This window comes from Grammomys surdaster, unplaced genomic scaffold (assembly GCF_004785775.1).
Source record: "Grammomys surdaster isolate TR1022 unplaced genomic scaffold, NIH_TR_1.0 142, whole genome shotgun sequence".
NCBI classification, from domain to species: Eukaryota; Metazoa; Chordata; class Mammalia; order Rodentia; family Muridae; genus Grammomys; species Grammomys surdaster.
The window spans coordinates 547,390-562,792 of NW_021604600.1; the positions used below are offsets into that span (position 1 = coordinate 547,390).

General features: G+C 45.8%; 1 protein-coding gene across 2 annotated transcripts in view; it reads right to left on the reverse strand.

The window, feature by feature from the left end:
- Positions 1-15,157, reverse strand: part of Pdilt (protein disulfide isomerase like, testis expressed) — a 29,023-nt gene extending 13,866 nt beyond the window's left edge. The window contains exons 1-3 of one of the 2 annotated variants that reach the window (XM_028764291.1): positions 14,956-15,157; positions 9,819-10,015; positions 5,056-5,262 (exon numbers count right to left, since the gene is read on the reverse strand). In XM_028764291.1, the coding sequence (XP_028620124.1) occupies positions 5,056-5,262; positions 9,819-10,008 (397 nt within the window). In that variant the 5' untranslated portion in view covers positions 10,009-10,015; positions 14,956-15,157. Of the gene's footprint in view, positions 1-5,055; positions 5,263-9,818; positions 10,016-10,147; positions 10,211-14,955 lie in introns of those variants that run through there. The other variant, XM_028764290.1, reaches the window with a different exon arrangement.
- Positions 15,158-15,403: the final 246 nt, after the last annotated feature.

The window sequence follows — 15,403 nt, forward strand, 5'->3', positions numbered from 1 at the left end:
GAAGGGTCCCGCCCTCTAGTGCCTGTCTGGGGAAGGGTCCCGCCCTCAGTTAACATAGGTCTTCCCACATTGATTAGCCCAATAAAGATAATCCTCCATACGTGTTCCCAGAGCCTCGTCTGTCAGGTGATTCTAAGTCAGTATGACAACAGGAACCACTACAATTCCTACTACAGTGGTTCTCAGCCTTACTGATGCTGCTGTGACCTTCTAAGACAGTTCCTCATGTTTTAGTGACCCCCAACCATACAATTACTCTCATTTCTACTTCATGACGGTAATTTTGCTAATGTTTTGAATTATAATGTAAATATCTGACATGCAGGATATATGAGGTGTAACCCCTGTGAAAGGGCCATTCAATCCCCAAAGGTTGAGAACCACCATCCTAAGAGCATTAGACCTGTAGGAAAAACCATAATTAATCCTGTTCCATGCAGAAGTAAATGATAATGTACACTTGATGACTTTTCAGAAAACAAACATGCATGTAGCTGCTACTTGGATAAAGAAATGAGTGGGCGTGGTCCTGGCCAGCCCGTCAGGGTCTTGAGGAAGACAAGCTCTATGGAAGCCTCCCACCCCTTACCTAGGATTACCCATGTTCCTAACCTCTAACAACATGCATTTGTTTACCTGTCCCTTACTTTCTACAGCTGAAAATCCTAGGGATGTTTACCCAGAGCACAATGACTAGCTTCCATCAGTATTTCTGGGCCCAGAAGACGGAATGCTCAGCTTTGGTAGATACAGTTAGGATTGATGTAAGGGATAATGCCTCATGCCTATAACCCTAACCCCCAGGACTGAAGGAAGAGGAGCCTCCACCCCAGACCAACCTGGGCTACATAGTGACCCCATCTCAAATGAGACAAAGAACCACACACACACACACCACACACACACACACACACCACACACACACACACACACACCACACACACACACCACACACACACCACACACACACACACACACACACACCACACACACACAAACACACACAAGAGATCATCAAGAAAGCCTCCAAATAAGCTTAACCCATGGCTGCAGCCTCAACTCTTCTGTCCTGCACTGGTAGTTTCCTTGTTCATGTGCTCCCTGCCCCAAGTCATTCTGTCTTACTACCCCTCTCCCCTGCCCTGGACATTGGACTTCTGTAAATGTATCACTTTCTGAAACTCTTGTCACAATTTGGAGTAAACCTTTTCATTGTGAGTTGCCAGACACATATTTGGTGCTCAAAATAAACAACAAGAAAGAAAAACAAAACGAAAGAAAATGTAGGAGCGGACCACCAGGAAAGCCAGCTTGAGAGGAATTGCTCCCAGGCCTCCTCTTCTGAGATATATGGCCACTGCTTGGTGCTCTGGAGCCTGGGGAGCTCAGGGCCTTTGGAGCATCTTATTCCCAAGTGCCTGCACTTGAGCACTGCCCTTGCCAGACACTGCGCCTCCCCTGGCTCTTGACTCCATGCCAGAGGACACAGTGATAGCAACTCAGGTGTGAATGTTGTGTCAATGATTGACTGGACCAGAACTTGGCTGCATATTTCCAAGCACAAGCTGTGAATGCATCACTAATAGAGGCCCCAGAGGCTGTTTGAGTCTCCTTCCTCTGGGGAGGTAGACAGAGCCAAGTCTCTCACCATCAGCCCTTGCATATTATAGGAGGACAGGACTGGGCTTTGACCCAGCAAGGACTACATCCCACTTGCGTCCTGAGGGAGGCTTCATAACAATCACATTGCAGGGGGTGTGCAGAGTCATGTCCCCTCTTGGAACCCCAAAGAGTCCTGTCGAGTAGGCATTATTCATTCTGTCTAGAATGAGCAAATGTAAGCCGAGGTGTACAGCTTAGCTCAAGTATTCAGCCAAAGCACATCCTATTCAAAGAGTGGGCTCTCCCAGCATCCCATTTCTCCTTTCTGTGCTTGGGAAGTAACACTGAGAGGGAGATGAGTGAGCCCAGAAATATGTGTTGCCTTCTTGTGTGCGCCTCCCTGAACTGGGCTCTTGTAATTTCATTTCGTTCAAACTTAATAGCTATTAAGAACATAATTGTTCTAAAATTAATATTTAATAATAAGCATTTCTATTTACTTAATATACAGCGCAATGTAGGTCAGCGTTCAACAAACTTTGCCCATGAACCGAATATGACACACTGTTTGATTTTATAAATAAAACTTTATTGGAATACGGCCATGTCTGTTCACATAGTGCATAGCAAAGTAGGTAGCTGTGACAGGTTTTCTGCCTCATAAGGCTAAAATACCTACTATACATCCCCTTCCAGAAAAATCTTCCCTGATTTTACTGCTTACTAGCTGGAATATTGTTTCTGTAAAAACAAAAAAAAAATCAATATTTCAATGTATTTATTTACGTGTGCCAGTGTGTAGGTACCATAGAGCGTGTGTGAAGGTCAGAGGATAGCTTGTTGGTGTTCACCGTGTGGGTTTCAGGGATCAAACTCAGGTTGCCAGGCTTGGCAACAAGCACCTTTACCTGCTGAGCCATTTTGCCAGCCCCAGCTAGGACACTGTGTAGAAGTTGTTCCACTTTGCTGTGCGCCAGCTGTAAAAGTCATTGCCAGGCTGGGCTGTTAAGCATAAAAGGCACCTGGAAGTCAGTGCTGGCTGCAAGGATCTGTCAGGCCCTGTGCCCTGCAAACATTGCCTCATCTTCCTAGCAGCCTGGGGTGGTAGAGATTTCACATGCCCCATTTCAAGATCAGCAAACTGAGGCTGGACAAGAGGGATTGGCTGCTCCTAAGGCAAAAGGAGAGGACTTGGTTGCAGAGACTGGTACCCAAGGAGGGAGGTTAGCTCACTCTTGTCTTGGTGATGCTCTTCAAAGCAGGCAGCGCTTTGTGAGACAATCTCTTGATCAGAGTGCACAGATACCATGGGATCACAGCTGAGGAACAGGCTGCACGCCCTAAGCAGTCAGGGAAGAGTTCCTGGAAGAGGAGCTGGAAACCTCCTCCATGGCAGAGGTGGTCTCAACAACTCACTGTCACCCCCCAGACACAGGAGTCCTTGAGTACCTTCTCTGCCAACTGCACGTGGAGTGTCGAAATTACAACACACTCATCTTGTCATCTTTTGATGGAATCAGGTCTCCGTTGTTCTTCAACAGGGAAGGACAAGCCAGCACCTGAGCTATGCCATGTGTAGGTGTGTGTTTGCACAAAGTACACTAGGCCTGCTTCATTCTTCATGGTCCTCCCTGAACCCAAGACATCATCCAAGGCCCTTGCTTGGGTTGGGTGGACCCCTGTTGTTGAGCATCCTTCCTCAGCATCCCTAACAATCAGATCTCATCCCTCTTGCCACACCCCTCCTCTGTTTCCACACACCACCCCCCATTTGGACTGTTGGGTCCGCCTAGTCTGTTACATAAAGTTCCCTGTGAAGCACTCTCTTTCCCAGCCACCCTGCCCAGTGTCTCTCCTACGCCCTCTTGTGAGCATTCTGAGAACTGCAATGAGCTTGCATCCCTTGCTCCTAAAGTCTAATTCTTGAGCTCCTGCAGAACTATTCCGTCAGGTTTGTTCAAAGCTCACCCCCCACACTTGCTCTCTGTCTCCTGAGGTGGGCTGGCTCCTTTGTTTGAGTCATTTAGCCCCCGGACTTTTCTTGTGCTCACTGCTTAGAAGGCGGCTTCAAGAAGCATCAAACCCTGTAATAGCCAGCGCCTGTTTTCTGATTCTACCACTCAACGCATATACCGCGGTACCATTCTATTGGCGTGGTAGAGGATGGGCTTGGTTCTTTTGTTACACTTATTTATGAATTAAGTATTCAAAGGTGTGTGTGCCACAGCTTGCTTGTGGAGGTCAGAGAACAACTCACAGGCATAGACTGCCCTCTTCCACCCTGTGGGCTGCAGGAAGTGGACTCAGGCTTGGTCTTGGCAGCACTGTGCTATCTCAGTGGCCTCCTGCTGAACTCCAGCAGGCTTCTCCAGTTTTGTCACATCCATCCACTCTTCCACCCAGCAGTGAGTCCACCCATCCACCTGCTGCCCCTGCCCCCCCCATATCTGTTTACACACCCCATATCTATACTTAAAACTTAGGATCAGCTATGACACGTGCTAAGGTACACAACTTTGCAGACATCTTCATCATCGTGGCAAGGTGTCAGTACCTGAGTTTGTGAATAGATGTGTCAGCAAATAAAGCAATGAATGACGGTATGAAAGAAAGTACTGGGTAGACACCCACTTCCACCTTTGCTCTAGTTCCTACAGTCCCTCTTGTTTGTTTATGTGTATGTATATACGTGTGTGTGTGTGCATGTGTGTGTGTGCATTTAGAGGTCCAGAGTTCAACTATACATGTTCTTTAGTCACCTTTTTTGTTTTCAAATGGGGCCTCTCACTGGCTTAGAAGTTACCAAACGGGCTAGCCTCCATGGCTTGCTAGTCCCATCCACCTGCCCATTTCCACTTCCCCAGCTCTGGGATTACAAGAACGCATCACCAATCCTGCATTTTTTCACTGGAGTCCTGGGGATCAAACCTGGGTCCTTGGCAAACACTTTGCTATCAAAGCTATGGCCCCAGTCCCTGGCAACCTCCTCTTTGGGCCAGCAGTGTTTCCCTGTTAAAATCCTCTACAGTAGAAAAGTGTAGTTGGAAAGAAGCTCTGGTCTGTAGTCTAAAACTCACGCTCCCTTCCCTGGCTGAGAACTTGTGGCAGAAGCAGCTGAACGGTCACCGAGTCCCATTTTCCTTCTAGACATAGAGCTGAGCCATATTCTAGGCCCCCTACACTTGACTGGGATCATGGATCAGAATTCTAGTCAACAGATTGCAACCAGGAGTAGTTTTGCCACTCTCCAGCCATGCCCATCACCTATGGTCAGATCCTGCATCTGGATACCAAGAAAAAAGAAGATGGCTCCAGGGCTCAAATCAAGTTGGAGCAACAAATGGAAAGAGCCTGGGTCACGAGAGGCATGAGGATCAGAGTGTCCCACATCTGACCTTGAACTGCCAATGACTTCCCCTGAACAGGAATCACTTGACCCCCAGTCACCATTACCTTTGCAGCTGATGGGCTCTAACCTGTTGCCCTCAAAAAACAGCTTCAACTCTGGGGCATGGGTGATGCCAAACTCCTGCTTAAGTTCCATCTCCACGGTGATGTCCACTTTGCCAAAGCCCAAGCCATTCTTGCCCTTCCCGAAGATCTCTGCAGCTTTGCCCAGCTCCTTGGCCAGCTTCCTGGACTGTTTTAAGGATGGATTGTCTGAAAGAAGCAATATAAAGATCAACTAGGCTTCTCTCTCCCCTTCCCTTTCTGGTCCTGTTTGTCCTGGTTTCCCCTGGCTTTTCCTGTGTTCACAGCTAAGGAGTAGGTTTCAGAAATATGACAGGCAGAGAGACAAATGCATTGTGAAATGGAATGATTTGGGAGATTATCAGAATCAAGTGAAATTAATTTAACAGTCAGTTACATGGTACTTTGTATTTTCTAAGGGTTTTACAGGTACTAAGACTATTGCCCTTCTCAATAATCTTATGAGGTAGATTTATTATTATTATTATTATTATTATTATTATCTCATTTTATAGTTGAGAAAACTGAGATACAACAAAACCACATACTTGCCCAAGGCCCTCATACCAGGACATACTCAAGCTGGCTGCAGAACTCCTGTCTTTTAAACTTTCACTAGGTATGTAAAAACACTTAAATTAATGCCTATCACATAATAAAGACACAATACATTTTAATTACTACTATTATTAAAACGGTGTAATTTTGGGGGGAGGGTATGTTTGGTCAGAAATTAAGGGCTAGTGATATAGCTCATTTGCGCCATCTGGTGGAACGTCTTGGAACTAAGCAATCGTGCCTCTCCTGCAGTGACTGGGAACTCTACAGCAAAGTCAGGAGAGAGGAATGTGTGATGGGCAGGGTACACTGGATACTCACTCCCCTCTCTGATCACACCACCTTGCCAAGGGGTAGCCAAAGGGACCTGGTACTCTGTTAAAGTATCTGATAGTCTGGAATCCTTGGTTGTTCACACAGCTGGGCAGCAAAGTGAGGTAGGGGCTCTTTACTAAAATCAGCCTCAGAGAACTGACCTTGGTCATGGCATGAGCTATGCTCTCTGGAGTGGAAGGAGATGACGTGGTAAACCTCCTGATGACATCACCAGACTGCAGGTCCCTACTGTCACATGGCAGAGATGTGTGCTGAGTCTGGACTGGGGAAAACAGCTTCCCTTTCAAGCCAGAACATTCTATCTTTTCCATCTGGCACACTTGAAGAGAGTACAGGTCACCTCCCAGCTGTGGCCAAGGCCACATCTGACAGATATATGTTTCATAAGGCAGATCCCGGGGAAGCCGGGCCTTATGACAGCTGGTGCTGTCCCTGTTGCCAGTCATTGGCTCAGAACTGGATCCTGAGTGAATGGTCATCCTCATTAACTCCCCAAGCATGGATGGGAAGCAGACTTCGTGCCTTTCACAGTCGCTACCTTCATCACCATGCTACCTTCATCACACCCATCTAGCTCCAGCAGCAAGCTCTGGCCTGTTTGCTGGTAGCTCTGCTCGGTGGCCTCTCCCAGCTTCCCTGTGGACCTCGTCATGCTGGGCTCATGATCGCTAAGTTTATGGGTGCATGTGATCAGTTAGGAGAAGCCTCGGGTGATTGCCAAATGGAGGGGCATTTAGAGATTCCACACAGAGCCCCGTGGGGTGTCTGAAGTGGAGGTAAGGAAGACCTTGCTGCCGTGGACATAGGCCTCTCAGACTTCGTCCCACCCACCCCTTCTTTTCTCCATAGTACTTTTAGCCTCAAGATGCACTGCAGGCTTTGCTTCTGAAGCATTTGTCTCTCCTCTCCTGGCTGTGAGTTCCGAGAAGGCAGTGTAGCTCACCCTGCATTGCTCTGTGCTGAGAATACATCTGGGGCACTGCAAGCATTCAGTAGATACTTACGAGTAGATGAATACATTTTCTGAAGATCAGTGTAATGGCACAGGACAGATTGAGAAGCTGTTGGGGTGCGAGACTGGGTTTTAAATGGAGACCAGTTAGTTGTGTGACTCTAACCTTTTCCAGACTCACTTCATGGGTAAGATGGGGACCACAGTACTGAGTAGAGCACTGCAATGCAGGTGTTTGATAAGTGTCCATTAAAAATTATCACTGCCGTAGTTAAAGCCATGACAGCTCTCATCATTAATGCCTTTTCATCACCACAACCATCATCACCATCAGCATCTCCATGACTACCACCACCACCACCATCATCCACATCACCATCTACATCATCATCTCCATCATCATCTCCAGCATCATCATCTCCTACACCTTAATCTCTACCATCATTACCATCCTCTCCATCAACATCACTGTGAAACAAAGTATAAATTGTAGCTAGCTTTTATAAAAGAAACACAATCCAGGTATTTTATTTACAAGATGTAAGCCTGTATTGGAGACGTTTTGGGAGCTGTTCTAACTTACATCCCAGCCATATGTCCCTTGTTATTGGCTGTTACTCCTGGCCATGTGCTCATGGTCCATCTCCTCTCACGGCAGCTTCCTCCTCTTCTGTCTCTTTTCTTCTTTTTCTTTCTCTACCTGCAACTCTCAGCCAGGTAACTGAAAACCTGCCTCCTTCTATCTACTGCCAAATCACAGGCTTCAGCCTTTTACTGACCATTTAACTTGGGGAGCAAGGTTACAGAGCATTACTTAGTGAAAGTGAGGATCTGCTCATCGGTGGCAACCAGATCTTGGGGGCCAGTGTTTAGCATTTGAGTACACAGCAGGGCCAGACCAACCCAACTCATCACTATCTTTATAATACTATCTATTCTGTATTAGTTACTTTTTTTTTTTGCTATACTAAAACACTAATCAAAAGCAACTTGGGGAGAAAAGCGATATATTGGTCTTGTGGTTCTAGGTCATAATCCACCACTGAAGGAAGCCAGAGCAGGAACTCAAACAGGAAGCCAATCGTAAACCGTACGCTGCTTACAAGCTTGCCAGGGACCACCTGCCCTAGGAATAGTGATACATTCTACAGCAATTTTCACCCTACTGTATCAATTAATAATTAATACAATACCCCATAGGCATCCCCACAGACCAAGATGAGCTAATCAGATTCTCATTTGAGGCTTCTTGTCTCAGATAACTCTATGCCACGTCAAGTAGGCAATCAAGGCTAAGCCGGACAGTTGTCACCAGTGCCTTTACTGTATTTCTCCTCATCACCATCTCTCTAGTATTACCTCCAGCATCACCAAGTCTCACCACTAACCCAATCTCAATCACCATCTTCATCGTGATCACCATCAGTATCTCCTGTAACCCCATGACACATTCTTGCGACCTTTGCCTTAGGGACAAGTAATAAATGGTCCTAATACAATGACTTCTAAATCTTTGCTTGGTCGCTTCCTCCCAAAAAGTGGACTTCCCCTCTTTCTTTGACTCATTCAAGTGAATTGTCACAGAGAAAATGAGATCCCAAGAAAATATCATTCATTCCTTCTTCATTCGACATGTGTGAAGACCTACCATGTCCCAATAGTTCCAGCTCTAGAGATAGACATGGGTAAGATTTGTTTCCCCACCCTAGAGTACATACAAGTTTAGAAGTGCTTTTGATATGATGTGGCAAATGGTACCAGAAGGAAGGCTAAGAAGGTGACTAGAAATGAGTCCTCCCCAGGCTAAATGGGAATGAGAGAAAGCTTCCTCATAAAAGATTTAAATCTCACAGTCCAAGTGCAAAACTGAAGGAAGGATGCTACAGAACCAAATGCAGGACAAACAGCCCAGAGACAGAAACCAGAATAGTCTACTCTGACAACTAGAGCTGCATTCTAGGAGTCCGTTTCTCTGGGCAACTTACAGAGAGCACATGCAAGGCATATGGAATCCATGGGGGAGTCTACTTCAGGTCCTGGGCAGGGAATGGTAAGAACGAGACAGTGACAGACAGTGTGGAGAGAGCTGGGGACCACAGAGTTTTGGATGCAGAAACAAGAGAGTATGGAGATGCATTTTATATGACGCTACAGCAAATTTGGGGATGACTCTGAGGTTTCTGACTTTCACACTGAATGTGTGGTGATGTCATCAGTGCACACAGGAGGTTAGGAGAAACAGGTGATCAGGACCAAATCCAAAATACTGGAGTTTGTTTTAGACACAGGCAACTTGAGACCTGAGAAGAAAAGACTCTTCCAAGCATTGACCTTGAATTCCGGAATCTTCAGAAAGATGAGAGACTGGCCAAAGGATTTGAGAGCCACTGAGATCTTTCCCAAAAACCTTTGAGGAAAATATTTATAAGCCTTCCCCAAAATAATCTTCCTAAAGTTCACTTTAGAAGGCCTGGCAGTTTTTAAAAACTCATTTTGAATTCAATTGTGTATTGACAGAATCAGTGATGGGAACTTAATGACTTTAATTGTGTGTCACTTTTAAATGACAATAATCTCTGCTCGTGTGAAGGGAAGTGTTCACATACTTTGAAGTGTTTGTGTTGGTTGCTATTGGAGTGATTTAAAAACATAAAGGCAAGAGCCAAGGCTGTATGTATTTCAGTAGTAGAGGGTTCAAGAAAAAAGACGTTAGCTTCCCCTGTGACAGAACAGCTATTAGTGAGCAGAATTTTGCTTTCTTACAGGGACAGACGAATGCCCAGCTGAGTGCCTGCAGTATTTTTGTGTTTTCTATGCACTTGACAGTATATGGAAGCCCTGTGGTCCCGCAAATTAGTGAGACGGGCACCACCTTTCATTGCCAGAGCCAGATACTCACGGAAAATCACCATTAGGAAGCGGGTCTCATTCAGTGTCTGGGTCAAACCTGCAGGAGTCAGCACCATTAAGTTATGATCCTCCAGGATGTGCAAAGGCTGGGAAATGTTGATGCCGGTGTCTATCTCTGGTGAGCCAAGAACCTCTGAGAGGCAAGCAGCCACCAGCAACTGTGTCCAGAGCAGTTCCATGGATGACCTGCAGAGGGCAGCAGAGGAAACATATCTCTTCTCAAACCTACACTGAGCATGGTGCTTGCAGGGCTCTTTGGCAGCAGCCCTACAGCAAAAGACAAGGTTGTCTGAGCAACCTCAAAGCCTGGGCACTGACTGTATAATGGAAGCTAGACCAATTCCCATTCATCGAGGCCTGGAATCAAACACAGGCCTTTGGAGCCCGCTGGTTTCCTAGCTACTTGGAGAGAAGTTTGTAGAATGAGTGCCACTGCAGAATGCCAAAGTGCGCCTCTGACTGGTCAGTCTCCTCCCACCATCCTGTTACCAACATTAACGCTACTTCCGCCCCTCCAACTCTACCCAGACCACTTCCTTTAACCCTTGAACCATACATTTTGTATTTTTCCTTTCCCAGTTTGGTACGTTTGATCAAAACACACTTCATAGGAGTGAACCACAGGTCAGTGTTTATGCTAGCATATTTCAAGATTTCCTTTGTCAATGCAATTGATCTAAATCTCTTCATTTTAGCTTCAGACTCTGAGACAAGGGCAAAAAGCAGCCAGATTCTTCACTAATATCACAATAAATCTCTAGGCTACATACTAACATTCTTATCCTCTAAAACCTCTTGAGCCAGGTCCCACAGTTTAAATCTCCCTCCACACTACTGTCTTCCATGGTCCCACTAGGAAGGCACTTAACTCATTCCACTGCTTTCCTAATCTAAAGTCCTAAAATCCACATTCCTCTGGAGCATGGTCAGGCCTATCACAGCAATACCCCAGTACCAACTTCTGTCTTAGGGTTTTATTGCTATGAAGAGACACCATGACCAAGGCAACGCTTATAAAGGAAAACATTTAATTGGGGATGGCTTACAGTTTCAAAAGTTTAGTTCATTATCTTTATGGTATGAAGCATGGCATCATGCAGGCAGGTGATACTTGAGAAGCTAAGAGTTCGACATCCTGATCCAAAGGCAACCAGGAGGAGACTAGATTCTACACTGGGTTGGAGCTTGAGCATAAGAGACCTCAAAGCCCACCCTCACAATGACATACCTCCTCCAATAAAGCCACACCACCTAATAGTGCCACTCCCTATGGACCAAGCATCGAAACTTATGAATCTATGGGGGTCAAATCTATGCAGCCACCACAGACCTGCCTTAATTACTGTTGTGATGAAACACCATTACTAAAAGCAAGTTGTGAAGGAAAGAGTTTACTGAGCTTATGCTTCACTATCCTTCACTGAAGGAAGTCAGTACAGGGACTAAAACAGGCAAGAACCTGGAGGCAGCAGCTGATGTAGAGGCCATTGAAGGGTTCTGCTTACTGACTTGATATTTATGTCTTACTCGGTTTTTCTGATAGAACCCAGGACCTCCAATCCCATGGATGGCACTACCCACAATGGGTTGGACCTTCCTCCATCAGTCACTAATTAAGAAAAATGCTCTACAAGCTTGCCTCTAGCCCAATATTAAGGCATTGTCTCAATTGAGGCTCCCTCCTCCCAGTGACTCTAGCTTGTGTCAAGCTGACATAAAACTAACCAGTACAAGACACCAATATCTATGTGCTTCAAAAGTTCCCAGATGATTCTTGAACTTATTGTTTTAACTCTTTACTTGGGAAATTTTGAACAGGTGCAAAATAGTGAAAATAGCCATATGTGTCCTCAAGACACCCATTCCTAAGGTCTACAGCCCTACAAATTATGGCATTTATAGTCTCATAAACTCTCCGCTGAGCTATTGTGAAGTTTATCTCTCAGGCTTTCTACATGTCACCTATAAATATTTCAATATGAACTTCTAAGAGATAAGGAATTTTTAAGAGTATAGAGACCATAGTACAATGATCATATTCAGTGGAATAGAAATAACATCTTTGTATTATTAACTGTCTAGGCAGTATACAAATTTTCCTAATAACTTCATGCATTTTTTGTTTGTGTGTGTATGGTGTGTGTGTGTATATTCGTGTGTCTGTGTGAGTGTTTACAAGCTACCACGCCTGTGTAAAGGTCATGGGTCAGGGAGACAACTTTGGGTGTCATACCTCACTTTCTCCCTTGCTTAAGGCATGTACTCTAAGTGTCTGATTCCAGAGCTCCAGGTCTGTATCACAGAAAACAGAACCTACCAACTGGAAAGACAAGCCCACTGTCTTATTCAGTGTTCTATTGCTGTGAAGAGACACCATGACCACTAGCAACTCTTAAGAAAAGCATTTAACTAGGGCTGCTTACAGTTTCAGAGGTTTAGTGCATTGTCATCATGGTGGGGAGCATGGAAGCATGCAGGCAGACATGGTGCTGGAGAAATTGAGAGTTCTACATCCAGATTCATAGACAGCAGGAAAAGACAGCCTCTGGGGCTGGTTTGGGCTTCTGAAATCTCAAAGAAGTGACACACTTCTTCCAACAAGGACATACTTCCTAAACCTTTCAAATAGTGCCAATCCCTGGTGACCAAGCATTCAAATCTATGTGCCTATAGAGCTCATCTTACTTAAACCACCACCCTCCCCATCAGCCTTCACCATACCCATGGAGCCAGAAAGCCATGTGAGTGGGGGAGCTAGTCCAGAGTGAAAGCGATGTCAAGACATCTCCAAACCATGAAACACTCTTCCTGAGACCCGCAGAAGTAGGACTGGTCCCTCTTTGCTCTGAGCCTGCGTGTGCCAGCTCATGATCTAGGCCTTGTTACCCTCATAGAGGAAAGCTGTTTCACTGAAGGCCTCTCAGAGAAGGCTGTTTCTCCCCCAACACTCAAGTTGGCCAAGTTCTTATGAACTCACCCTGCCCAAATAAGCTTCGTTCCTTCCAACCCTGCCCTGGTGCAATGGTTCCTGGACACCCTGAGGGCAGAAGCAGACTGGAGCAAGCATACGCCAAGTTTGCTTTCTCATTCATTCATTCATTCATTCATTCACTGTCTTAGGGTTTCCCTTGCTGTGAAGAAACACAATGGCCATGGCAGTTTTCATAAAGGACAACATTGAATTGGGGCTGCCTTACAGTTTTAGAGGTTTAGTCCATTACCATCATGGAAGCATGGTACCACGGAGGCAGACATAGTACTGGAGAGGTATCTGAGTGTTCTACATCCATATCCAGTGGCAGGAGGAAGAGCGAGTGACACACTTTCTCTAAAAAGTCTACAACTACTTCAACAAGGCCACACCCCCTGAGTAGTGCCACTCGTTATGATCCTATGGGGACCATTTTTATTCAAACCAGCACATTCACTCATTCACTGATTTGCTCACTACGCATTTTTGAGGGCATGATCCTTGCTGCTCTCCCTTCTAGGCATGGAAGACAGAGAAGTGAAAGAAGCAGACTAGAGGCTTTGTGTTCTGCTGGGAAACAAGTAGATGAGACAAAAAGGAAGATGGTGATAAGAGCTGGGGACAAGAGCAGTGAGGAAAGACTGGAAAATGATGGAAGAAGGGGACAGCATAGCATTTAAAGCAGGGTGATGGCAGAAAGCTTTGTCCAGGGAGCATGTGTCTAAAGCAGACAAATAAATGAACTGTTTGCATTCTCCAGGAGTGAAGAGAATGTAATCCCTCCTCCCAGCCATCACCCACTACCCTTCTTGATCTTTCTACTGAGAGTCCCTGAAGTCTAGGCTTGCCTTTGCATCGTCTCTGGGAGACCCTCAAGCTCTGCAGCCCTGCTGGCACTATGCCCTCAGCCGTTCCCTGCCTGTGCCTTGCCCATTGTTACCTTGTTACCTGGGTGTGGACCTCATTCTTTATGTGTCTGCCTGCTCCTGTGGACAGCACACTTTGTGTTTCCCTCTTGGGGCTCCTTCTCACTTGGACAGTGCTCAGTCCTAAAAATTCCAAGCTCAGATTCAATGTCACTCCCCAATTCAGGGGACAGTGACTAGAATGGGACCCTTCCTTGGTAGGAATAGCTGATGCTGAAGAGGAGTTCCCAAACCCTTTTGTGGGGTTTTGTCCACCAGGATTCCATCAATACCTCCATATCCCAACCACCATTGGCTCTTATCCAGACCATGTGATGCTCGATGATCTTCTATTCTTTGTATTCCTCACGACACACACACACACACACACACACACACACTCACACACACACACTCTCACAGAGCAATCAAAGACCACCATTTTTAATATGAACTAGACCAAGTTTCTTCTCTTTCTGGAAAGGTTCCCGTGATCTGCCAGCATGAATCAGCCAAAAACTTGTGTTAGTCTCTCAAGTCCAATGTCTCTTGTCCTCAGTGCCCTGTGACCTTGGCCCCTCCCCAACTCCACCTGAGGACTTTGCCTTTGTCTACAACTTGTTTATCTCACCTTCTGGTCATCCAGAGCTGAGCTTTGAAGCCCCCGCTGGGACACCAGAGGCAACCCCAGCTTAGATACTAGCCATCAGGTGGGGAGGCTTCTCATTCAACTCCATCTATAACACCCTGGTCTCCCAAACAGCAGTGTGTATTTCATATTCCAGTTTGGTTTTGCCAAGCTGATTAGATATTCGTGATCTTCCCACCTCAACCTCCTAAGCATTGAGATTCCAGATAATGAACCACAGCATCTGAATCCTTAAAGCTGTTAAATACAGATGAGCAGCATTGCTCATAGCTGCTTTTCCACCTCCTAGAACCACGTCTGAACCTGTTTTGATGCTAGTGAATAGTGAGTGAATGGATGGCTTCCTTTAATTCTTGCTACAAGCCCCATAGCCTATTTAGTGGGTCAATTACAACTACACAGTAAAGTTTTTACAAGAGTTTTGTTTTGTTTGTTTATGAATACTAATGCTTGAGTCTAAACCCGAACAAGTCTGGCGTAAGGTTATGCTGATTGGATAAAGCCATTGTACTGACCCTAATGTGTTGTCATCTTTAATATATAATACACTCGATAAAAGGAAGGTCATCAGGGCAGAGTCTGTCAACCAGAGTGGTCATACCTGCAAGGAGCTGGATTACTTTTGGGGCAGTCAGCCCTGTGGCAATCAGAGGATGCAGAGGTCTGAGGAGCAGGCTTTAAGTTTTCCCTTGTGATAAGAGCAGGTCCTGTCTGCTAATGAGTGATCCCAAGAAATCCAGGAGCAGAAATGAAACTCTTGCTTGAGCACATGGAGGCCACAGCTGCCTCTGAAACTAAGTTCTGAGTTCTGGGGTTCTAGAGGTCCAGCTTGAGAAGAATGGCCCATTGTTGAGTAAGAGGGGCCCTGGCCTAGCAGCACTGCTCACAGCATGTACCCATGGACACCAGGGAACAGACTTTCTGTGGGCCAGAAGCCTAACTAACTGTGGGAAGCTGGCTGGCTGTGGATTGGTGTTTGAATCTTAGCACTGTCCTAATCCATGTGACCTTAAACATGTTGTTTCCTCTTTCTGAGGCTTGGTTTCCTC